Genomic DNA, 23395 nt, shown 5'->3' with positions numbered 1-23395 from the left:
CATTTGGGAAAATATTATCAAGCCCAGGAGCCTTATTATATTTTAAACTTCTCAATGTTTTCTTAACCAGATTAGAAATAATGCAGTCATCTTTCTTTTTTTTTTTTTATCTTGTTTCCATTTATCAAGTGTTCAAAACTGGATTTTATAACATCCATGCTTTAATTTTTTCATTGTGTTCTTTCTGTGACATATAAGCACTATTTAATATATTTTCTAATTCACAGGATATTTATAAGGTTATACCATACTATGAATGAAGACAAATACAACATAGAGATATTTACCTTTTTACTTGAATTTTTTACTTTTTGCATTATAGCTATTTACTTAAGAATAGGTTTATTGTATTCACAATATACTATCTAATAAGTTATAACTTTAATAATGCATAACACTGGGGTGAAATAATAATCTTTCTAAAGTCAATTGTGTCCTTGAGACTCCCTGAGAAGGGAAGCAAAATGAAGAAACTGTGAAGACAAATAAAGCACATGCATAGTATTTTATATGGGTTTCTTTTTTTGTGTTATGTTTTATGTATTCCAAAATTTATACTTTAAGAACAATATGACAATAAAAATACTTTAGGCACACAACAAACAGAATGATTTTATTATGTATCTGCACAGATTTTATCTATACAGCTAATAAATTATGATAAAATGTGATTTCTTGCTAGATTTCTCTAAGATGATACTTTTCTAAAATCTTCTTGGTAGTTTCTTCAGCACTGAAAAATAATTAGTGGTTCTTACAAATGATGAGTTACAAGATTAAAATATTCTTAAACTTGCATTTAAAAATGAGGTACATAAATTACACAAATCAAAACACTTTTCATTAGTGAAGCAAACTGAAATAATTCACAAGTTGTATTTAGATTATAAATAATTAACCCTCATCAACATACCTTAGATCTACATGGACCCCAAAGACACTGTTGATTGTACATCACTTAACATAATCATTAAAATTTTATATAAATTCCTTTAATTGCCAAGCAAAATCTGTGGATCAAAAAGACAATAGTTTTCAAAACAGGCAAACATGTAGTTTTACCTGTACCATACTGAACAAATTTCAAATATTTATTTCACCACATAGGCTGTCAGAAAGAATAATCCATCAGAGTTGTACAGTATCATCTGGTCTGTTTTCTTCTAATATCATTGTGGTAAACATATATAAGCATTTTATTCCTCAACAAATGTTTTCTGTGGCAACTGCTTATAACACTATTTTATAGAAACCTTGTCTGATAACACTGCACTACAATTTTTTTTTTAAAGTTTTGCTTTCTGAAAAGTTTTTACTGATTGTGACAGGTACCTGGTGGGTATGCACAAATATAGTTTTGGTTTTGCTTCATCACATAGGAACTCTGAGAAATAGACAGTTAACTGTTTACCAGCAATAACGTATTTAATTATGTTTATGTTTCTAATATGCTATTAAGTTCAACATAATTAAGAATGTTTTGCTCCTGATTTTCTTTTGTATTCAATGTCCGGTGCATCACGTTGCAGTGTCCAACAGTAGTCATTAAGCATTGATGGATTCCAGTTGTCCTGATATTGTTTTTCCATTGTAGCAATGTTCTGGTGAAACTGAAGATTTCGATGAAACGGTACGTGATGGGCAAATTTGGATGTGATTTTCGTGATCAGCAGCCAAAAATCTATAAGGAACACCCAACAGTGTTCAAGAAGCAAAAACTTTGTTGTGCAGTGTAAATGATGGATAATGACTTCAGTACAGGAATATACTAAAACTTTAGCAGTCTATAAGGAATGGTGTAATTCTACTTAATGTAATTTTAACTTCATTTGTCAATATATTTCCTATAGAATACATAAATTATGTTGTTCACATTGCATACTAATCCTAATAAAACTTATAATGCAACTGGTTTTTGGAATTTCAATCCAGAGCTTGCTACTATAGTACTTTTGTGCTGGATCCAGTTGAGACCTCAGTTGTTTCACAGTGTAACGTTTCAAAGGTGTGAGTTGAATAAATAAAATGGTAGAAACACTTTTTGACAATTTAACTTATTACAAAATGAAATATATATATATATAGCATATCATATAATACCCATCAACTCTTTTTTAATAATATTTTTGAAATAACCATAAAGCTCAATATTTCTGTGCAATTTAATAATAGTTTTGTTTTTACAAAAAAGAAGTATTAAGTTTAGAGAGATTAACAAGTCTTCATCACATCAATGTGCTGAAATGGAAACATATATTAAAATCTTGAAAAAAATGGATCTGGAATTATTTCAGATTTAAAGATAGAATATGACAAATGAGGACATCAAATGCACTTTCAGGTTATAAATTTATGCATTATTGTTTTAAAGGAGAGTATATTAGATCAATTAAAATAAATGTGTGAAAGAACACATACATTTAAAAACAGTTAGAAAAGAGATTTTACTGGAGCATGTCCTAATTTGAGTGTGATGTATTTTAATACTCTAACTGAGGCCAATGATGAGCCGAGTCTCTGGACATAAAAGTGAGCTTGTTTATGTATGTCAAACTTCTTTTTTCTTTATTTTTCAGCTCTGGGCATAGGACAGGTAGAATATTCAGCACCTGTCCTGTGAAAGTGGGTTTTCTCAGGGCACTTCAATTTCCCCCCACAACAAATTCTGAGGCATTTAGATTTATAGATCCCAGCCATTCCATGGCCCTGATCACAAGACATTCCACTGATTATTGTGAGATTGGTCTCCAACTTGCTTCTTTTCTGCCAGTGGGCTCCAGACTTGTCCACTTCCTTTTTGCTGGCTTTATCTCACTCTGCATTTTCACCAACATTTTCTTACTTCCCCACCTCACTTCATCGCCTCAAACAAGCCAAATTAAAACACAAGAAAACTCCCACATACAGATAAGTAGTCTTCCAAGTGGGGACAAAGAGGAGCTACAACTTTCCTGAACACCCCTGTTAGGGAGAAAATTCCTCAGACTTCTCTCTCTATAAACTAAACCTCTGCCAATGTTTTGTTTCATTCTGTATGTCAAACATTATGGTGCAACACAATCAAGCTAGTTTAACATACATAAGATGCAGGTTTCTTTTAAGTTGTAAAGTAAATCTTTCAACATTTTTCTAGGGCTATTAGTCAGCAAGTATGCACTTTCAGGAAGTAAATCTACTATGGGAAAGGTATATTTAATATAATTAACAAACATGTAAAACATTCTAAAAATGACTGAGTATTTATGGAAGCAGAAATGTAAAGTGAATGAAACAAATACATGTACCTAATTAATACTGTTTAAATTAAAGAATTAGAAAGAAAGAAAAATCATAATAATACTTTATATAACAACAGATGACTATATTAAACAGTAAAAAGAAACAGTGTCAACAGAGTTTGTATAAAGTTTTGAAAATCCTGGAAAGTCATGAAATTTCAAGAACAAATGTTTCATGACAGAACATAAAATATTTTATCAAAAGGTCCTGGAAACGTTTTTGAAAGTTTAATTTCATTGCTTCCACATTCCATTTGTAACAAGTTATAGTACTGTGTGTTAAAAGACTTGCATTTCATAGGAATGTAAATGACAGTTCAAGTACCATAAACCTAACAACCAGGCATGAAATAACCAAATATATGCTACTGTAGACAGCTCATTGAAGTATGCCTGATTATGTCATCCATTTTATAAATATATATAGATTTATCTAGACATTTTGAGTTGTGTATAAAAAAACAATTTTCATCTTTTAAGTGAAAATAAGGACTGCATTTACATTTTTAAAATTAACATGAATTTCACGTCAAATACCTCTGAAAACTGAAAGTTAATAATAAAACCTGTGAATAAAAATTACTGAATGTTCTTTTTGCATTGAAGAGCAGGCATTACTTACCTATAATTTTCCACTCATGAATTCCTTCATATGGAATCCCTAAAAAAGTTTTACTTTCCCATCAAAATTTAGATTTTATTAACATTTGTTGTTGTGATGAAATTTCAGTTGTGAGGTGATGAAAAGGAAAGTATTTCTGTTGTAAGTAAATATTCGAAATTTAGTTTAATTCTAAAAATACAAGTTTTAGATCAAGGATTTGAGGGAGAATGAGTGGAATATACCAACCTTATAAAAATACTAGATATTCAGAAAAAAAGGCATTCTTCTGAGCAGAGTACCTCTTCATCCAATTCTGACAAAAATGTCAGTTTTGCAAGCAGAAGTAGTGGGCTGTAACTGTGGTGATAATAATGAGATGTAGGTGATGGCATAAACATGTAGTAAGAATACACTGTTCTGCTCTTACTATGAAGGATTCCTCGAGGAGCAGTTCTGAAATATATTATGAAAGGACCTATTCCATTCTTATCAGAGAAAGCTGATAAGTCACACAAGTAAATAAATTAGAGGTCATCAGGGAGAACCAAATAAAAACCTGAGCAGTTTCCAAGGATAGACTCAACAATATGAAGACATTGCAAAAGCAAAATCAAAACAAAAACATAACAATAGAAATACAGATGATCCCCATCCTTATTGTTGCTGAGATATCTGGTGATAAAAAGTCTTATTTCCAGTATCTTTAGTACCATGCAATGATGTCAATGTCAAGGTATGAAGTCACTTGATGGCATCCTCTATCCACTTTCAAATAGCAACACCCTCTCATACAGCTCCAGCACAGAAATGCAAAAATGAGTTATTATGCTGTCACCATTTAAGAAATTATGTCCTGAAAATTCCACCTACACATGAATTGCTCAGAAGTGCTTGTAATTTTAAGTTTCATTAATCAGAGAATTACAGGACATAAGGTTATACAGACTTGTATAACTTTTTTTTACTTTAATTTCTCAACTTCACAAATCATATAACAAAGTTCTTTCTTTCTCTGATTTCATTGAGCCTTTCGACTGAGTGAGATCACATTCCCATCATCATCTTTCCTTGTAACTTTCTCTCTCTAAATCACCCCCAAATTCCAATTGTCACAAACCATCCAATCATGGCAGTCTCTCCAGTTTCCATGAATGCCATTAATTATTGTTTTTCCCCATCTCAATATCACCTTGAACTTCACTGACTGCTCATTCAGTAGGATGCTTACATTCACCCTTTACAATATCTTCATATAAGGAATAACCATATAACTTCAAGGTCACAACACTACATTATTAAATTTTTCACAAATATAAAGAAAATGTTAAAGCATTTGCTGATTAACTCAGTAAGATACCTTAACATTTATCACTTGTAAGTGAATATCTGTTACAAAAGAATGGAATTTTTGTCTCTGACAAATGCAGAGGTAAATGTAACATTTAAGCATCTCAACTGAAATAAATTCATACACAGTCACACAGAAAGAGACCATGATATTTTGATTTTTTTATGAATTGAAAATTTTAACCTCAACCACCTCTAGATTTGTAAAAATGGGCATCAGAAATACCTGGTACGTTTATAACAAATAGAGGTTAATGTGAAAGAGTCCTGATTGAAAAAACTGATATAAATATTGGTTCTCAAAACATAAGATTTATTATCCTTGATCACAAGAAACCCATTTGGAATAAAAATGCAAAGAGTGTCGAGCAAGGTATATAAAAACTCACAAATTATAAACTTGGAGGATAATAACAGTGGCAAGCAAAACCTTGATTCTGAAGGTACAGTGATGTGATGAAAGCAAAGCAGCAAACGCATATGCAGTTTTGTTTCCATGTCTACCCATAAAATGTCAATGAAAGCATACTGAGATCAGGAGAACAAAAATCCAAAGGCCAAATATGATGAACTGTAAAAAGAAATCCCCATTTAAAAGTAGTTGGGAACATCATTAAAAACAAGATAGATTAAATGCACAGACCAATTAGTTAATGTGTATGGACCAACATCTGTAGAATGAAAATCTTAAGGTATAAATAACCAATCTCGATTACTTTCAAAATATTTCATTCTTGCAAGATAGGAAGAAAGAGCTCTGATCAGACAAAAAACTTGTCAGAAGGAGAATGTCTCTTGTAAAAAGGCTCTATCATAAAATAAATTCAGAGTCTTCCTGGAAGAAAAAAGAATATGAGAAATGTCAGTAGTGAAAATGACTGAAAGCATCCTCCCAGACGTAAGAAATAAAAAATATTCAAGAAAAGATGATAAACAAGCTGAAAGGTGTAAAAATAAGAAAAGCACACACACACACACACACACACAAAAAGGTGTATAACATAGGCCAATGCCTTTTCTGGCAACCAAAAATAACAGATTTCAGGTTTGTAGCCTGCAATAGAAGCAGACAAGCCCCACTCACAAAAGAGGTACATCAAAAATAAAATACACAAGCTTTCAACAAGATGAAGAAAGAGAAGTAACCATGTTCCACAGGCTTGATTAAACATTGAAAGATATATCAGCAAGGTTAGCATACTGTCAGGAATAAATCTTTTCAAGGATATGATAACATTCCAATTACCCAACAAAGAATTACATAAGAGCCAGGCACGAAGCTGTACATAACAAATGCCACTGTGGAAGGTGCTTGGTAGAGTATATACAAGTTCATATACACAGTTGCACACATTAAGTATTCATATTATAATTTTTGATATACTTTTAGTGAAGATTCCAAGCTTTCTGTACACAAAAAAATCAGATTTTAACTAAATATTTTTAATAAGGATTTGTTTAAGTAAATATTGAATGTTTCTTTTCTAATTTGAGTATGAAATGATTTTCTTTATATAATTGAAAACTATTCATGTCAAAAATTTCAAATATTACACCCGTTATCTCTAAAACCTAAATACATTTCAAACATTTGTTTTCAGTAATAAATTATATTTTTTTCTGATATTTTCTCCACCTTGACTATGTTGGGCCTGTAAATTTGGCTGACCCCGTAAACAATAAATAAAATTAGAAATATAAGCTATGCTTCTTTTTGTTCTAGAATGACAACAAATCCACAAAAATACAATTAGCCTAAATAGCTTAATTCTCATAACATTATATATTTATTATTTTTATTATATTGATCTTTTAATCATGCCTGGCTAACATTGAATACATTGCACTAACATGAGACATGTGCACTCATGTGACCATTACCAATAATACAAAACTGAACTTTAGTCTTTCAAAAGTGACACTCTTTACCATGTTTTAGTAGACTAGTATTCTGTAATAAACAATCACATTTCAATTATTATACAATGTATATGTATCTAGCTTACTATTTAGAATCAAGTTATTAAATGTATTTTCATTAAAATAAAGAAAAGTAAGTAAAGAAGTAAAACAAACATTTATCTCTTTTTAGCTACAACTTTTGTATTCTGTTGCTGCTGGAAATAGGTTGCTAAGCATTTTAAAATTTTACACATTGAAAGATATGAAACAAATTATTCTTTCATGTTTTACACATGCAGTTGAATAAACAAAAAGTCATAAATTACTATGTCAATACTGTAAAATTCTACTATAATTTATCATGCTTAGTAACTTAGTAAATTTTGAGCAGACTAAGGCTTAACCTACCTTCTTGAAATCTAGGTTCGAAAGAACAAAGTAGCCTTTTAACAGAATAAAATGGCTAATAAAACCACTTACGGACATTCTAAGCTGTTGATTGGTTATTCACAAGCTATATATTGAAGAAAGTGGATATATAGAGCCATTTCAATATATGAAAAGAGGTAAATGAGGTCACTGATTCTGTATATAAGCCATATCTCAGAAAAATAAAAAATGATACAAGGTTTTTATTTTACATTCTAATAGCTTGACAATTTTGATACTTTTCAGTTTTTAATTTTAACAAAATTATAGACTTGGTATTTTGATATTACAAACACTTAACTTGAACCAGTGCTGCATTCAACATACCTTGTGACTCACAAACCTCAATATTTATAAGGTTATTCCTTTAATATTTACTTTTAAATTAAGAAATTACCTGAAGTACAATGTTAAAATTTGATACCAAACTCAATAAGTTTGGTATCAAACAAAGTAGTAGTTCAACAAAATTTTGAATGCAAGTCAACAATCACAACATGGCCTTTGATTTACGACATGTCACAATAGTGTTAAGAGCCCTAGAGCAATTTTGACTTTCTTCAGGAAATCACCTACAGATTATTGAGAAACATGGTTTCTGTGCTATCTTCATCTTCCTTATCAGTAGTGTGATACTAAGATGGCATTTGACACTGATCCTCAAAAGGTTTTTTTATTTTGTAACGCCTCTCACAACCTGTATTACTGTGTGGTATTATTACAAAAATAGATTTCATTACCTCTGAGATCTCATATTTACATTTGCTCACTTCATTGTTTATTTTTTTCAGTATTATACCAAACACTTGACTGCTGGCTCATTAAGATCGATCTCAGTCAATATAATAGCCTAGTAGATGAGAAAATGCTAATGAAGACAATTTATTGCACTGCCCCTAGGTACTTTCCTTGCAATGAATGGCTTAAATTTTCCAACAAAGTACTCTCCCAGTTACAAAGAACAATTTCTTTTCTGACAGATATTTCTGTTACTTCTGCATGTTTCAAAGTTGTATCCTGAAGTGGGAACTTGGCTTTCATATATTCCAATGCAATTTCACTGTAACTTCTTACATCTTTAAAGAAAGAGCACTGGCTCCCGTTGTCAAACTTTGCAAGAAAAGGTTCAACTTTGTAACCAGTTACCAAGTTCTCATTTTGTAACTGAAGCTTTCTACTTTGAAATTCAACTCCAAAATATTCAAATAATTCAAAACGGCAGTACTCTCACAAATCTGCTTAAACCTTTGAATAAAACAACCAAGATTCTTTGCAACCAATGGATGAGTTGGTCCTCAGACTGTAGTTTCAAATTATACTCGTCAAAGAGTTGAATACAATTGTTCAGAAATAATGCATATACAACACATCTCCTTGATGTAAGTAGCTTGTAAGATCTTTCCTCTTGGAAACAAGTTTCCTAGTAATTTGGAGTCATGTTTGTCCTGTATTTTCCTTACTCGCCTTTGAAATTTTGTCTGCTGCTTTCACAGAAGAACCATCCATAGAAGATCCAGATTCATGCCCAGAAAACACACAGACTGTCTATGCTTGGAAGTTTTTTCTTTGCATAGTTTATTTTTTTACACAATTACTCTCTTTTTTCACTAACCTCTTATTTGCATGGAAAATATTTTGCTTTCACAGAGTTTTTGCTCATATTCAACTTTTTTTCTAGTCACCATGTAAGTCTCCAAAGTATTATTTCAAAGATTTCCAATGCTCATTTAACCTCCAGAAGAGACCTAGCATGTACACACATGCTTCAGAATAGTTTGAGTCCACACATCATTTAAACTCAGAAATTCTATAAATTTTTGTCCCTATTTGTTGGTTGGTTGGTTGATTTAGTGTTTTATGGGACAAAGCAGCTAGGCTATCTGCGCCAAACATCCGGTAAAATAGTAAAAACAAAGTAAATGTAGTAAAATTCAAAAAAGGAAATGAAAGTAAAACAAAACAGAATTGAAAAACATAAATAGCATAAAACCAATTTTGACATCTAGTTTACAATGTTAAGAGAGAAACCAGAGTAAAAGAAGTTGTAAAAGACTTTCTGTGGCATAATGGTAATTATCATAACCCGCCAGGAAGACGAACAGGTAAGTATAAGAACCACTGTCAGTCACCTGAAGTTGGCCTTTTCAGTCCTGGTTCCAGGTTGTGTGTCATTACAGCCATTATCAAAAGGTAAAGTAATAAAAGTTTCAAAAGACGTAGCAAAATTGTAATAATAACTTGCCAAGCATCCAGTAAAAAAGTAAAAGTAAAGTAAATGTAGTAAAATTCATAAATGGAAATGAAGGTAAAACAAAACAGCATTGAAAAACATAAATAGCAGAAAACCAAAGTTGACATCCAGTCTACAATGTTAAGAGAGAAACTGCAGAAAGAGAAGTTATAAAGGACTTTCTGTAGCATAATAGTAATTATCATAACCCGCCAGGAAGACTAACAGGTAAGTACAAAAACCACTGTCAGTCACCTGAAGTTGGCCTTTCCAGTCCTGGTGTCGAGTTATTTAATGTTACAGCCATTTTCTAATTTCAAATCGAACTAAAGAGATTGCGACTCTTAAAAGGGAACCACAATAAAAAAAAGTTTAATGAAGAAATATAAAACACTTAAATTACATTAAAAAGATTAATGGCAATTAAAAAAACTAAAAACTTTATCAAGGTGAACAGTGTCACCATCACCAATAACACTGTTTAATGTTATGGACAAACCTTGGGACAGAACATGGTTAAAATAGTGCTGTCTTTGAAAGTCGTAACAATGGCAAGAAAGTAAAATGTAGCTTATAGTGAACTGAGTGTTACACAAACTACACATTGGTGCATCAGTTCCAGATAAAAGAAAATGATGAGTTAAAAGACTGTGACCAATGCATAGTCTAGTCAGAACAACTTCCTCTTTCCGATCCTTACGGAAGCAAGACGGCCAAAGTCCAATATAGGGTTTTATTTGGAAAAGCTTGTTTTCTCGTTGCTCACTCCAAGTTGACTGCCAGCTGACATGGAGCCGAGCCTTGAATACAGGACCATAGTTCATGTATGGAATAGGCACAGTGGTGTTAGAGCAGATAGACTTAGTTGCAGTTGCTGCAAGCTCATTCCTGCAAATACCAACGTGGCCTGGTATCCAGAAAAACTGTATGGAAGTAAATGTTAATGAGAAATGGGCCAGTCGGTTTTGAATATCAGCAAGAACAAGGTGTGAACCAATGTGAAGCAATTCCAGGGCCAGTAGAGAACTAAGCAAGTCAGTATAAATAGTGCATTTGGAGTTTTGCTTAGCTTCAATGTGATCCAGGACAAGAGAAATGGCATACAGTTCAACAGTGAACACAGAAGCTGTAGAGGGGATTCTGTGTGCAACCACCGAACCATAAGAAACCATAGCAGAGCCCACAGAGTCACCTGATTTGTAACCATCCGTATAAATTGGAATAGAAAGATTGTTCGAAAGATGTTCAGTACATACAAGATGGTACTTCCAATCAGGAGTAACTTCTTTTCTCAGATGACTTAGAGAAAAGGTCATATTTGGGGACTGTAACAAGCCATGGTGGGATGGGCTGACCAGTGGATTCTGCTGTGTTATCAAAGGACAGATGCAATTTATCCAATTGTGCCTGGACACGAAGCACATAAGGGGGAATGGCAGATCATTTGTTCTGAAAATGTATAGCACACCAAGGAAAAAAAACACAACCCCTGGTGGGATGCTGTGGTAAGGAACGAAGTTTCAAAGAATATAGTAAATACAGTTTCAAACGATGAAGGTGCAAAGAAGGTTCATGAGATTCTACATATAAGTTCTGAACTGGGGAGGTGCAGAAAGCCCCAGTAGTTCAGGATCAGTGCTCTTGTGCATTTGACCATAGCTCCTTTAAGTGTGGTATAAAGGTCAGCTTACGCTGGCTTATAAAGATAAGCCCCAAGAACTTGATCTGAGGGACCACAGGCAGCAAAACTTCACCTTTACAGAGTTCAGGATCAGAGTGAATACCCAATTAAAGGCAAAAGTGCATGCAAACGGTTTTAGAGAGAGAGAAATTAAAGCCGTTCATCGTGGTCCATTTCAGTACACAACCAAGGGCAGTTTGTAGTTGCCGCTTAATATATCTCATGTTCAACGACTGACACAAGATGTGAAAGTAGTCGACATAGAGCCTGTTTGACACAGTGAGAGGGAGTTGTTCAGTGATGGCATTAATCTTTATACTGAAAAGTGTGACACTCAAAACACAACCCTGAGGGACTCCAAGTTCCTGTACAAAAGAATGAGAAAGTGTCTTCCAACTTGGAATCTCCTGTCCATTAAAAAATTTTAAATAAACATGGGTAAATGGCCACGTAACCCATATATATGGAGGTCTCGCAAAATGCCATACCTCCATGTTGTGCCATAAGCCTTCTCAATGTCAAAGAATATTGATACAAGATGTTGTCATTTGAGAAAGGCTTGACTGACTGATGTTTCAAGTTGAATTAGGTGGTCTATAGTGGAGTGCTGTTGTTGGAACTCACACTGGGTGGGCGAGAGGTGCTTGTTTCATTCGAGGAACCAAACAAGACGAGCATTAACCATCCTTTCTAAGGTCTTACAGAGACAGCTCGTCAAAGCAATTGGATGGTAGTTGAAGGAATCCTGAGATGTTTCCCAGGCTTAAAAAAGGTAAGATAATAGCCTGACACCAGGCATTAGGAAAATCATTCTCCTGCCAGATCTGGTTAAAAACAATTAGAAGAATATCAGGAGAAGCAAGAGATAGATGGTGCAGCATGTCATAGTGTACATCATCTGGTCTAACAGATGTGCTGCAAGACCGATGAAGGGCCATTTTCAGTTCCACCAGTGTAAAGGGACAATTATAGTCAAAGAGACAGTCAGTTCGAAAGGAAAGAGGTGAACGATCCGCACGAGTCTTGATAGTCAAGAAGGTGAATGAACAAGCAGAAGTGCTAGATACTCAGAAAAAGCTTTCACCTAGAGTATCAGAGATGCTCCGGACATCAGCTACCTCTTGGCCATGAGAGAGAAAGATCAAGAGGGGAACAGGATTATAGTGCTCACTGAGCTTTCAAACCCTGTCTCATATGACCTTGGAACTGGTGGTAGAAGATATGCTAATTGTGAACTTAATCCAAGATTCCTTCTGGCTTTATGTCTTACCCTCATAGCATGTGCACAAGCCCACTGGAAAGTTATGTGGTTTGAAAGTGTGGGATATCTACGGAAAGTATCCCAGGCCTATTTTTGAGCCTTCCATGCCATGTGGCAGACAGAATTCCACTACAGAGGAGGATATAGTGGAAAACGTGTCGAGGTTTTAAGAATACGTTGAGCAGCTGCTTGTACATTACAGTCAGTTACTGCTGCCACACAGTCGTCTATTGATGGCTGATAGATGATGGCAGGATCAAGTTCAGCAAAAGCAGTGAAAGTGGACCAGTCTGCCTGATCCAGCTTCCACCGGGGCATGCAGGTAGGGTGGCATCGACTATGGCCAGTCTCTCTCAAAAGTATAGGAAAATGATTACTGCCTCGTGGAGTATTGTCAACCCTCCATGAAAAATGGGAGAATAACAAAGTAGAAAAACCAGTATTGAAAAGAAAATGGTTGTGATGAGAGAGCATACGCTCTACAGAGAAACCCCTCCTATCAATAACAGCACTTTCCCAGACGGGATGATGTCCATTAAAGTCCCCCAGGACTAGAAAGGGAGATGGCTAGTGTTCAACGAGAGCATCAAGGTCTGATTGATCATATGTCTCTCCAGGTGACAGGTAGAAAAAACAAACAGTGATAGTATGACTCAAGGAAACACGGATAGCTAGGGCCTCCAAGGATGTGTTGAGTGACAAAGACAGGGTGGGCACATGCTGCTCAACCAACAGTGCCACCCCTTCATGTACTCATCCTACACACAGCCTGTCATTTCTGTACAGAGAAATCTGCTGAAAGGTGACTGTATCAGCAGGTTTCAGAAATGTTTTTTGTAAGGAAAGACATACAGGATGGTAGGAAGCAATCAGTGTTTTGATGTCATCCAGATTAGAACGTAAACCTCGACAGTTCCATTGTATCAAGGTGGCTATTTTTAATAATGCACAGGCGAAGTGGCTGGAGAACCCTTCTGTTAATGACCATGTCATTTTTCCTTACTGTCTTTACTCAAGGGAGGTCTATCAACCTCCATGGATCCTGCCCTGGATCGATTGGACAGGTCTTTGTTGTTGGAAGGGGATTCCAGTGACTGAGGATGCAAACAAATGATTGTTTTGTATCTTGGGGTGGGAGAAAAATATGCATCTGAAGAAATGTCTGTACCTGGAACCAAAGGATGTGGATCTTGGAGTTTGTTGGAATGTATGGAAGGAACAGAGATGGGTGTAGAAGTTGATTCATCAACTTTTTTAACCATGGAGGTCAAAAGGCTTTTCATTTGTTTTGAGAACGATTCTCTTGGAGGCACAGAGAGATCTGTCTGCACTCCCACTGTAGTTGTGGAACAAAGTGCAACAGCATATGTCTGAGATGAAGTGGTGGACAGCAATTTCCAAGCCTCAGGATAAGTAATGTTATGAGTCATTTTCAAAAGCTGCACCTCTTTTTTCCTCCAACCATTTAGGGCAAGAACGAAAGTAGGAAAGGTGAGAACAATTGCAGTTGACACAATGTGGGTCTGTTTCACACTCATTGGCATCGTGGTCCTTGCCAGTACAATGAGCACACGAGGGAACCATGACATGACGTCTTTGAGTGGTCGAAACTCTGACATTGGAAACATCGGAGAGGGTTTGGAATGTACGACTGTACCCTGCAATTTAGATAACCTGCATTGATGGTGGCAGGTGCACATGGTGATGTAAATGTCAAAACGAGGATATTTGTTGGCAGTGTTACTCCATCTTTGCAAGTGGAGATACACCTTACTGCAGAAGCTCCTTGAGTGGAGAAACCAGTGAGAATCTCTGACTCGGGGAAGTTCTTCAAATCCCTCTCAACAATAACTCCTCATGATGAATTCAAAGTAGCATGAGGGGTAACCGCAATAGGTACATCTCCAATTGCCTTTGAAATCAAGAGGAGTTCACTGTGTTGGGATGTGGATGTTTCAACCAATATGTCTCCAGATAGCAAGTCCCTCCAGTCCCATCTGAATAAAAAAGGGGGACATTTGCCCTAAAGGTTTTTCTGAAAGAGAATGTAGGATGAGAAAATGAGGTACAACTGGTGGTACAGATTTTGAAGATTGCTGATCAGAGTCTTCAAGATGTGGTCATTTACCTATTGACTATTTTTTCACTATTTTATTTAAATTTTTATTAGGAGAATCCATAGGAAAAAAAAAATTTCAATGCCCACTGACCCCACCCACCATGGAGCCCTATGAGGGGATGCACTACAATGTCAAGCAAAGACACTGCAACAACACTAGGGTTTTGTGAGCACTATACTCAAACACCAGCATCAGACACAATGTTCACAACATCCGTTGAGAATTTCCAACACTGGCACTTGGTTGACTCTAGCCCAAGTAGACCAGCCGATTGACCCAAGGGAGGCCACCCAAAGGCTGCCCGTCTACAGGAATTCAAGGCCAAAGTGGTGTGTTAGAGTTGGACCCTTCAACCACTAGGATCCTCTCCTCCCCTTCACGGATCGCCACACACGGCAAACATATGGGTGGATGTTTAGATCCCAGAGGAGGTAACCTGAAAGAACAGAACCTTCCCTGGGAGGTCCCCTCTCCATGTACAGGAATCCACACAGAGAGGGTCCCTATTTGTATTCTAGCCTAAACAGTAATAAATGTCAACAGGACCTTGAAACTGATGTTACACATTCTTTGTTGCTTTTTCTCCTGTTGAATGAAGGAGGTGATATGCATATCCCATATTCACCATTTCAAGATAAAGCTTCAGAAGACAATCTGCAACTCCTTTTCTTTTTCCCTATCATCACATTTGTGATGTCAACAGCTAATGGTACATAATTCTCCCACTTTAAGGACTTTGAGGCTAGTTATTTGAGAAAGTAATGTATTTACCTCTTTCTTGTTTTCATTGAAGTATGTCACTACAATATAGCACAATTTAGTGTCAACATCATTACTCCCAGACCTTGTTTAAATGTTACTCACAATTTGCTCAGATGCACAACTGGAAAATTTTCCAACTATTGCAGAGGTTTTAGTTCTATATCATCTGTATCGTTTAGTAATTTCCAAATCATGAATCATTCTGGTAAAAGTTTTTTGAAGCACGGTCTGAAACTGCCAAAGGAAAACTGAGTTACACAATGAAGGAGAAGGATAAACATTCCACTCTGATCACATCATTTTCTCATGTGATATTGGGTTTCAAAAAAATGAGTCGAGTTTATTAATTCCAGATGTCCTCGAACAATTTTACTTGAATTCTCATGGCTATACTTCTGCTTGCTATAAACTTTTCTTTGTTGTAATCATTGTAGATGAAGCAAAACAACTTTTTTACACTATTTTTCTCTCAAAACATTATTGATGTACCCTAAATGCTTACTATATAACACTATTTCTTAATAGATTTTTATTTCAAGCATTTGTTAGATTGAGACACATAGCAGAGCAGTAAATTATTTCTAGAAAATTATTAGTAGAAATAAAAGAATGAAAAAATTTGAGACTTTTGCACAAGATTGTAAAATAACAACAGTTCATACAGGCACATAAAATGAAAAAATATTGGAACAATTATGCCTAAATTGTAAAAGTTTGCAAGTCTGCATTTTGTTTTGAAAAGTTTTGCATTTTTTTATTAGCATGCATGAATCACATGTTAAGAACTAAAAAGTGAGTACAAAGATGATATTACAACTGAAAAACATTCTGATAATCTTACATCTGTAAGAAAACTTTCAATAAACTATATACTTCAAATAACTCACGTTATACCTGTTTCTACAGCTAACCTTATCTCTGTTGTATTAAAGAAGCTAGTAAACTACAGATTAAATTACTTTATCAAAGATAAGATTAGAAAATTGAAAAGGACGAAAGTCATTTTACACAAAATCAAAGTTGTTAATTAGGAAATGTATGGAAATATAGAACAAATGTAAAATTTAGAAATATGACTACAAAATGATTTCTGAAAAACTGTTTTATTGAGCAGCAGGAAGCCTCAGAGACAGTTTTTATGATGAAAGTCTTGGGTTTTGTGTACACAGGAGGTTGATTAGAATAGATAGTTTGTTATGGAGTGTAAGGATGAGCAACTCGCAATAAACTTACTTTTTACTTACCTCACACAGTAAGATAATGCATGGCTTATATATTCAAAGTATCTTCTTTAAAATTTCAGAAACACTTAAAAATACAATAGTTGAAACTTCAAATACTTAATAACAAAGTAATATGAACATGATAAAACAACAATATAAAAAACAATACAATTAAAAAGTTGAAGAGAGTAACAATAACAACGTAAAGTATTTTAAATTGAACTAATAATTTTATTGATATTTAGTATTTTTATTGAAAAATAGAGAGAAACTAAGTGGAAAACTTTAAAGCTGATGTTACAACATAAAGGTATTTCTAAGTGATAGAGTTTTTCAGATTTACAGCTTTTGATTCACTTGAACAAAAGCCAAACTGCATATAGCATGCAAGTAAAAATGTTTACAAAATGGTAGATCGAACATATTCTTATGGCTTTGTATGTAATATTCAATTCCATTTATTATGAACTAAACTAATACATACCATCCTGATCTCACAATGTGGTAACAGCCTTTTACTGAAAGATCAACAACAGTCGATCCTAACCGTAGAGGATCATTCTCACCCAGATGACTACCATCAAAAACTGCTCCCAATTTAGGCCATAAATCTTTGAATTCCTGTATGATGTAAATATGTCCACATATATGCATTAACAAAGTGATGTTGTACAGAAGAAAATCTAATAGTAATGTGGTAAGCACTAAAACTGTTCAAAATTTTGGCACAAAGGATACATTATTGATTATGATATTTCTTTAGCCTAAATAGATTTTCATATGAACTTTTCTATAATAAACAGAAAACAGAACTTTCAATAACTTCTGTATCAGTGTTTTACTATAGTAAGCTTAATGAGAGTTAAAGATCAAAATAGAAAAATCTAAGCATTCTGAAAAAATGAATTAGGTTTTTCCTGAAGATGTAGAAAGAGTATGTATTTTGTTATAGCAAAGCCACATCAGACTATTTGCTGAGCCCACCGAGGGAAGTCAAACCCCCGACTTCAGCATAAAAATCCGTAGACTTACCCTGTACTAGCGCAGTCAGATACAGCAAGAATCTTCAGATGTTGTGGCCGTGCAATTTAACTGTTTACAAAGCAGATTAAATTTATAAATGTCAATTATAAATTTAGAACTATAACATGGATTTATTTACCAAACTGCCTGATGTATAAAACATTATACTGTGCCAATAAAATATGTAAATACTTCTATAAAAATGAGTAAGGGATAAAAAACACTAAAATAATGAGTATGGAAAACTAAAAATGTATTAATCCTCTTTTTGGCATTACAGTGTGGTTTTAACATAAAAATCTATAAGAAATTCTTACATGAGAGTTATTATTATCCTGTACTGAAAATATTTTCAATAGGTACTTCATATGCTAATTTGTTTTTGCATGCTATAAGCCTTGAAGTCTTATACACCCCATAATAATGTTTCAACTGCATGGTACATGTAAATCATCATGCCATAACTGCCACCAATAGGAGTGTGACACACCCTCCTGATAAAGGTGACTCTGGGTATTCCATTTACCAAATTATCACTTCAAGATTATGCAAAAAAGAAAAGCATCATTTTCTGCAGGAAGGAAAGGTAGGACATTTGACAGAAGGTAACTACCTATTGGAAATATATTATCAATAAAGTAAAATAATAACCTTTAATTGGACACATTATCTATACTTACATGTATAGCTATAATCCCACATTAAATATTCAGAGGGACAAGTGTGAGGGACACAGAATAAGTGTTCTTTATAAACATTAAGAACACCCATAAAGTATGATCCCTGTTGGGAGAGGAAAACTCATGGGAGACTGCACCACTTCTGTACCAGGTATACTCTGTGTCCACAGCAAACAAGTGTCACATACATGGGCAGAAAGTGGAAGAGGTACAATCAAACAGGGAAAGACAACTGGTTGGGACAGAATGCAAATCACAGTATATTGGAAGCTCAGTTCCATAGAGAGAAAGACGTAGAAGAACCATCTACAGACAGGTATGTTGGGAAAATGAAAATGAACATGCTCCAAAATGTTGAGTGACGAGGGCATAAGGGACTATACTCGAGTAATCTATTCCAGTTCAAAACCAACTGGTATCAGATGTGTGTGTTTTCTTATAGCAAAGCCACATCAGGCTATCTGATGAGCCCACAGAGGGTAATCGAACCCCTGATTTTAGCATTGTATATCTGTAGACATACTGCTGTACCAGTGAGGGGTGGTATCAGATGTAGAAACTCCTCACCTCAAGTAGAATGGAAAGATATACTATGTACATTGAACTATGAAAAAGGCATAAGTGCACAAAACCACAACCAAACACATGTCTGGAAAACCTGCCATCCAAACAATGGTACAAAAAATGTGCCCATGTGGCATGTCACATCAAACTCCAGCTCGATTAGACTTGCACTCTTCTGCACAATGTGATTCTCAAACAGTGAAAACACCTGAGGTGAAGCATGAAATAAAAACAAAACAAAAAACACTGCTCTGACCAACATCATCCTCTGTGTATTACCACTCAAAGATTGAAGTGCAATAGCAACTTCCAGGTCCCACTGAACAAAAGTGGATTTCATCTAGAAAATATAAGCAACCTCCTTCTCCAGATAGAACTGCACAAAAATTGGGTGCAACATGAATCTCCAGGATCCACCTCACGGAGGTGGAATGGATGACTGGAGAATCATGCCATCACACCAACAGAGCCCCACCACTTTATGCTCTACTGATTGGATTCAGAAACACACAGGAGAATTTCTTCAAGGTCCCCTCACCCAAGAGGCTTGGAACTGGAAAGTGCAAAAGGCTCCCAAATTCCCAGTAGAAGAACAACTTGGATAAAATGTAGTGGAGAGTCTGCATAAAGATAATGTAATGGGTGACCATGAAAACCTATACTGAAAATTAGACTACCACTCCAAATTTAGCCAATCAAAGAGATGAGCAATTATCCTCTTCATGGGTTAGTACAGTCCAGTATGAGCATATTAATGAAGCAGATATATTATCAGAAAGAAACCTATTAGATTATTTTGGAACATCCCATCTTAACAGCATGCATTATTGGCCATGGATATATTGTGTGGCTGTACAATGCAGATTTGAAATATAGATAGCTTATATTAGGTTTGATGTTATGCTGCATATGGAAATCAGGAATAATGATACTTTGATTCCAAATTTCAAAGGGATGCAACAAGAATTATCTGTTGTGAATTAAGCAGCAATTTGGAAACACTGAGCAAATGTGGAAACATTTTTAAAGAATATTTATCAATATTCAAAACAAATATATTCTTTACAAACAGAAATGATAGCAGAAAATTGAAAACCAGGTTAGCTCTCAAAGAATGTGAGATAAAATCAAAGAAAAGCAACACAGATTTAAAAGCTTTATATTGACTGGTATTATAGAAGACTGTATAAAATTGAGAAAGTTTGTCAAACAGGAAATTAGAATATCTAAAAAGATGTAGGAGAAAAATTTAGCCAAAACCATAAAAATTAACATTAAGGATTTTTAAAAATATATTGGTGGTAAACAAAATGTTAGGATGGAGATAAGACCCTTGAAGAATGACAAAGGAAGTCTTTTACCTGATGATTATGAAATGGCTAGGTTATTAAATTCTGTTTTTTCTTCAGTTTTTATTAATAAAGACTTAAGCAGTATTCATCATCTTGAACAGATGTAAACAAAGTTAAACAACACAACTGCATAAATTCTAAGCTTGTAAAAATAAAATTGAGCAGTATAAAGAACAGTAAGACACCTGGGCTAGATATTTCCCCAAGAGTTTTAAAGAAGGTTAAGGACAACATACGAGAGCCACTTACCCAAATTTTTTGTAAGTCCTTGAAGAATGGACGGGTACCAACAGATTGGAAATTAAATAAAGCCCCTCCTATCTTCAAGGGAGGTATTAGAAACTGTCCAAGTAATTATGGACCTATTAGTCTTATATCAGGTTTGGGAAACTTTTGGAAAGTCTGACAAAAGATACTTCGTAAAGTTGGTTAACAGAGTTCAGAAATTTTTCAGGTAGTCAAAATGGTTTCACTAAGGGAAAATTTTGACTTACAATATTTTGACATGCTTTGAAAATGTTACTGCATATATGGATGAGGGTAAGGGTGTAGAATGGTGTACCTGAATTTTCAGAAAGCATTTGACAAAGTGACACAAAGTTCTTGTAAAAAACTCTTGTCCTTATGTGTGTAGAAGAAAAGTTAAGTAATTGGATAGAAGAGTGGGTTGATGGAAGAAAGCAGGTGGTTGTTATGAATGGAGTTCAGCCAAACTGGATTAATGTTGCAAGTGGTGTACTTCAGGGCTCTGTCTCAGGACCACTGCTGTTTTTGATCTGCATTAATGACATATATGAAGAAAAAGTTATGAGTAAATTACTTACAATTGCAATGATATCAAAATCTTGAGTGTTGCTGGCTGAAGAGGATGCTCCTGCTTTACAAAAGGATTATGAACAATTTAGTGAGTTGGGCAAATAAATGGCAGATGGATTTTAAATGTGATAAATGCAAGATATTACATGTGAGTTACCACAATTTGAATTTTAAGTATAATTTGGATGGGAATAGCTGACAGTATCATGAAAGTAAAAGATCTTGGTGTAATGGTTGGTCAGTAGTCTCTTAATCCATCCAAGCAGTATGCCATTACTAGTGGCAAGGGAAATAAGATTTTAGCTCGTATCTACAGAAGTACTGAATACAAGTCTAAAGAGGTTATAATTTAATTGTATAGATCACTGGTTAAGCTGCATTTGGAGTATTGTATTCAGTTTTTGGCTTCTTACCTCAGGAAAGACATTAAATTGTTGAAAACGATTCAAAGAAAAGTTAATAAAATAATACCTGAGATGAAGTGGTCATCATTCAAGGAAAAATTAAGATTAAAATTTTATCTTGATAAAAGAGGAGTTAAAAGGGATCTGACTGAAGTACTTAAGATTGTAAAAGAAATTGACAATGCTGAGGTATCAACATTTTTCATATTTAACAGTAATGATTATAGAACTAGGGGCAAAAATAATGATTTAAGCAAGGTAAAAGCTATCTTCACCCAAGAAAATTTTACTTTTTAAACAGGATGGTTGGGCTATGGAATGGCTTGCATTCAGATGTTGTGTAGAGAGTAAATTTGAGTGAGTTTAAAAGAAAGTTTGGCAGTTATATCAAAGATAAAGGATGGCTTTAGTTTTTCTTCTTTATTTAACAGTTTTAGTTTGGCTCAGAGGATAGTATAGCCAAGATGGACTAACAGGTCTCTTACTGTCCCTGAACATTGTTATGTTAAAATGCCAAAAGCACCTAGATGAGGAGTACTCCACAGATTGCATAGGTACCTGAAAACCTGAAGGTTACAAAATCACTCAGTTGGATAAACCTGGTTGGGACTTGAAAAATGATCTGCTACAAGGTGAAAAGCATGCAGAACATGACACACAAGGAGATTTACCTGCAGTGTATGGGTCCAATAAAGGAGTTCCAATGTTTGAACAGGAATGGGTGCTTCATTGTGATGGAAATAAGCCACAAAATTGGAATTGTTGGAATGGAGCGTAACAGGTTAGTGTTGTACCAATGTTAGAAAATGAACCAAAGCATGCAGAGTAACACAATAATTCCCAAGATGTCAAAACAGTAAAATTTTACAATCTGAGACCATGTCCCAGAATCCTCTTGCTGATGGACAACACCTCCCAACCTTGTAGAGAAACATCTGTGATTCGATGAAAATCTAGACAAGGTGGAGGAAGCAGTACTTCCTTTGTTATGCTGTTATTGTTCAAACACCGATGCAGACAGTCAAGTAAAGGAAGAAGAAACTATAATTCAGGAGTTTAAGGGATCTTGAGCAAGTTCCATGGGCCATGTGGAGACCTCTGAAGAGAATGCACATGTACCTGACCCAAAAGAATAAGGAGTCCAAATTCTCAAAAGTAACAGAATATTTTGTGCAGAAACTGAGAAAGTAATAAACATGTGGAGAACTGAAAATACTATTGAACAGAGAAGTTAGTAAGGATGGACTTCAATGAGGGAGTGTAGAGAAATACACACAAGTGGATGAGAGAAATGAAATGTAACCTATCTTAGAATCCAACTAACTATTTTAGCAGCAGATCTGTGTGTTGAGAAGACTCCAGTTTGAAATAAGCTAGCAGAAGAGAGTAATCCACATAGTGGTATAAACAGACAATTCTAAAGCATGAAGAAGTTAAGCAAAAGTCATGACCACTCAACAAAATACACAATTCTGAAGTAAGCCCAAAAGACCAGGTGCAAAACTGAAACAGCCCTATAGCGGACAAACTGAAGATATCATCAAAACAAAGAGAAACATGAATATGAAGATAAGCTTGAAACATCTACCTTGATAATCCATTGTTCTGGAACAAAAAACAGAAAACCCTTAAGTGTCATAAAGAACTCTATGGAAAGCCAAGAAAAAACTAGAATTTGTTGAGGCAGAATACATAGATCAGGGGACAAAAATCATGGAG

The 23395-nt window shown here is 34.7% G+C and overlaps 1 protein-coding gene across 1 annotated transcript in view; it reads right to left on the bottom strand.

Annotated features, from left to right (window-relative positions):
* Positions 1-586: 586 nt before the first annotated feature.
* Tcs1 (Threonyl-carbamoyl synthesis 1) overlaps positions 587-23395 on the bottom strand; it is a 35955-nt gene continuing 13146 nt past the window's right edge. The window contains exons 4-5 of the mRNA XM_076517921.1: positions 17322-17458; positions 587-733 (exon numbers count right to left, since the gene is read on the bottom strand). Of these exons, the coding sequence (XP_076374036.1) occupies positions 679-733; positions 17322-17458 (192 nt within the window). The 3' untranslated portion in view covers positions 587-678. The remainder of the gene's footprint in view (positions 734-17321; positions 17459-23395) is intronic.

Source organism: Tachypleus tridentatus, chromosome 8 (genome assembly GCF_004210375.1).
Source record: "Tachypleus tridentatus isolate NWPU-2018 chromosome 8, ASM421037v1, whole genome shotgun sequence".
Classification (NCBI taxonomy): domain Eukaryota; kingdom Metazoa; phylum Arthropoda; class Merostomata; order Xiphosura; family Limulidae; genus Tachypleus; species Tachypleus tridentatus.
Note: the sequence above shows the minus strand (reverse complement) of the source record. Positions and strands in the feature narration are given on the sequence as shown.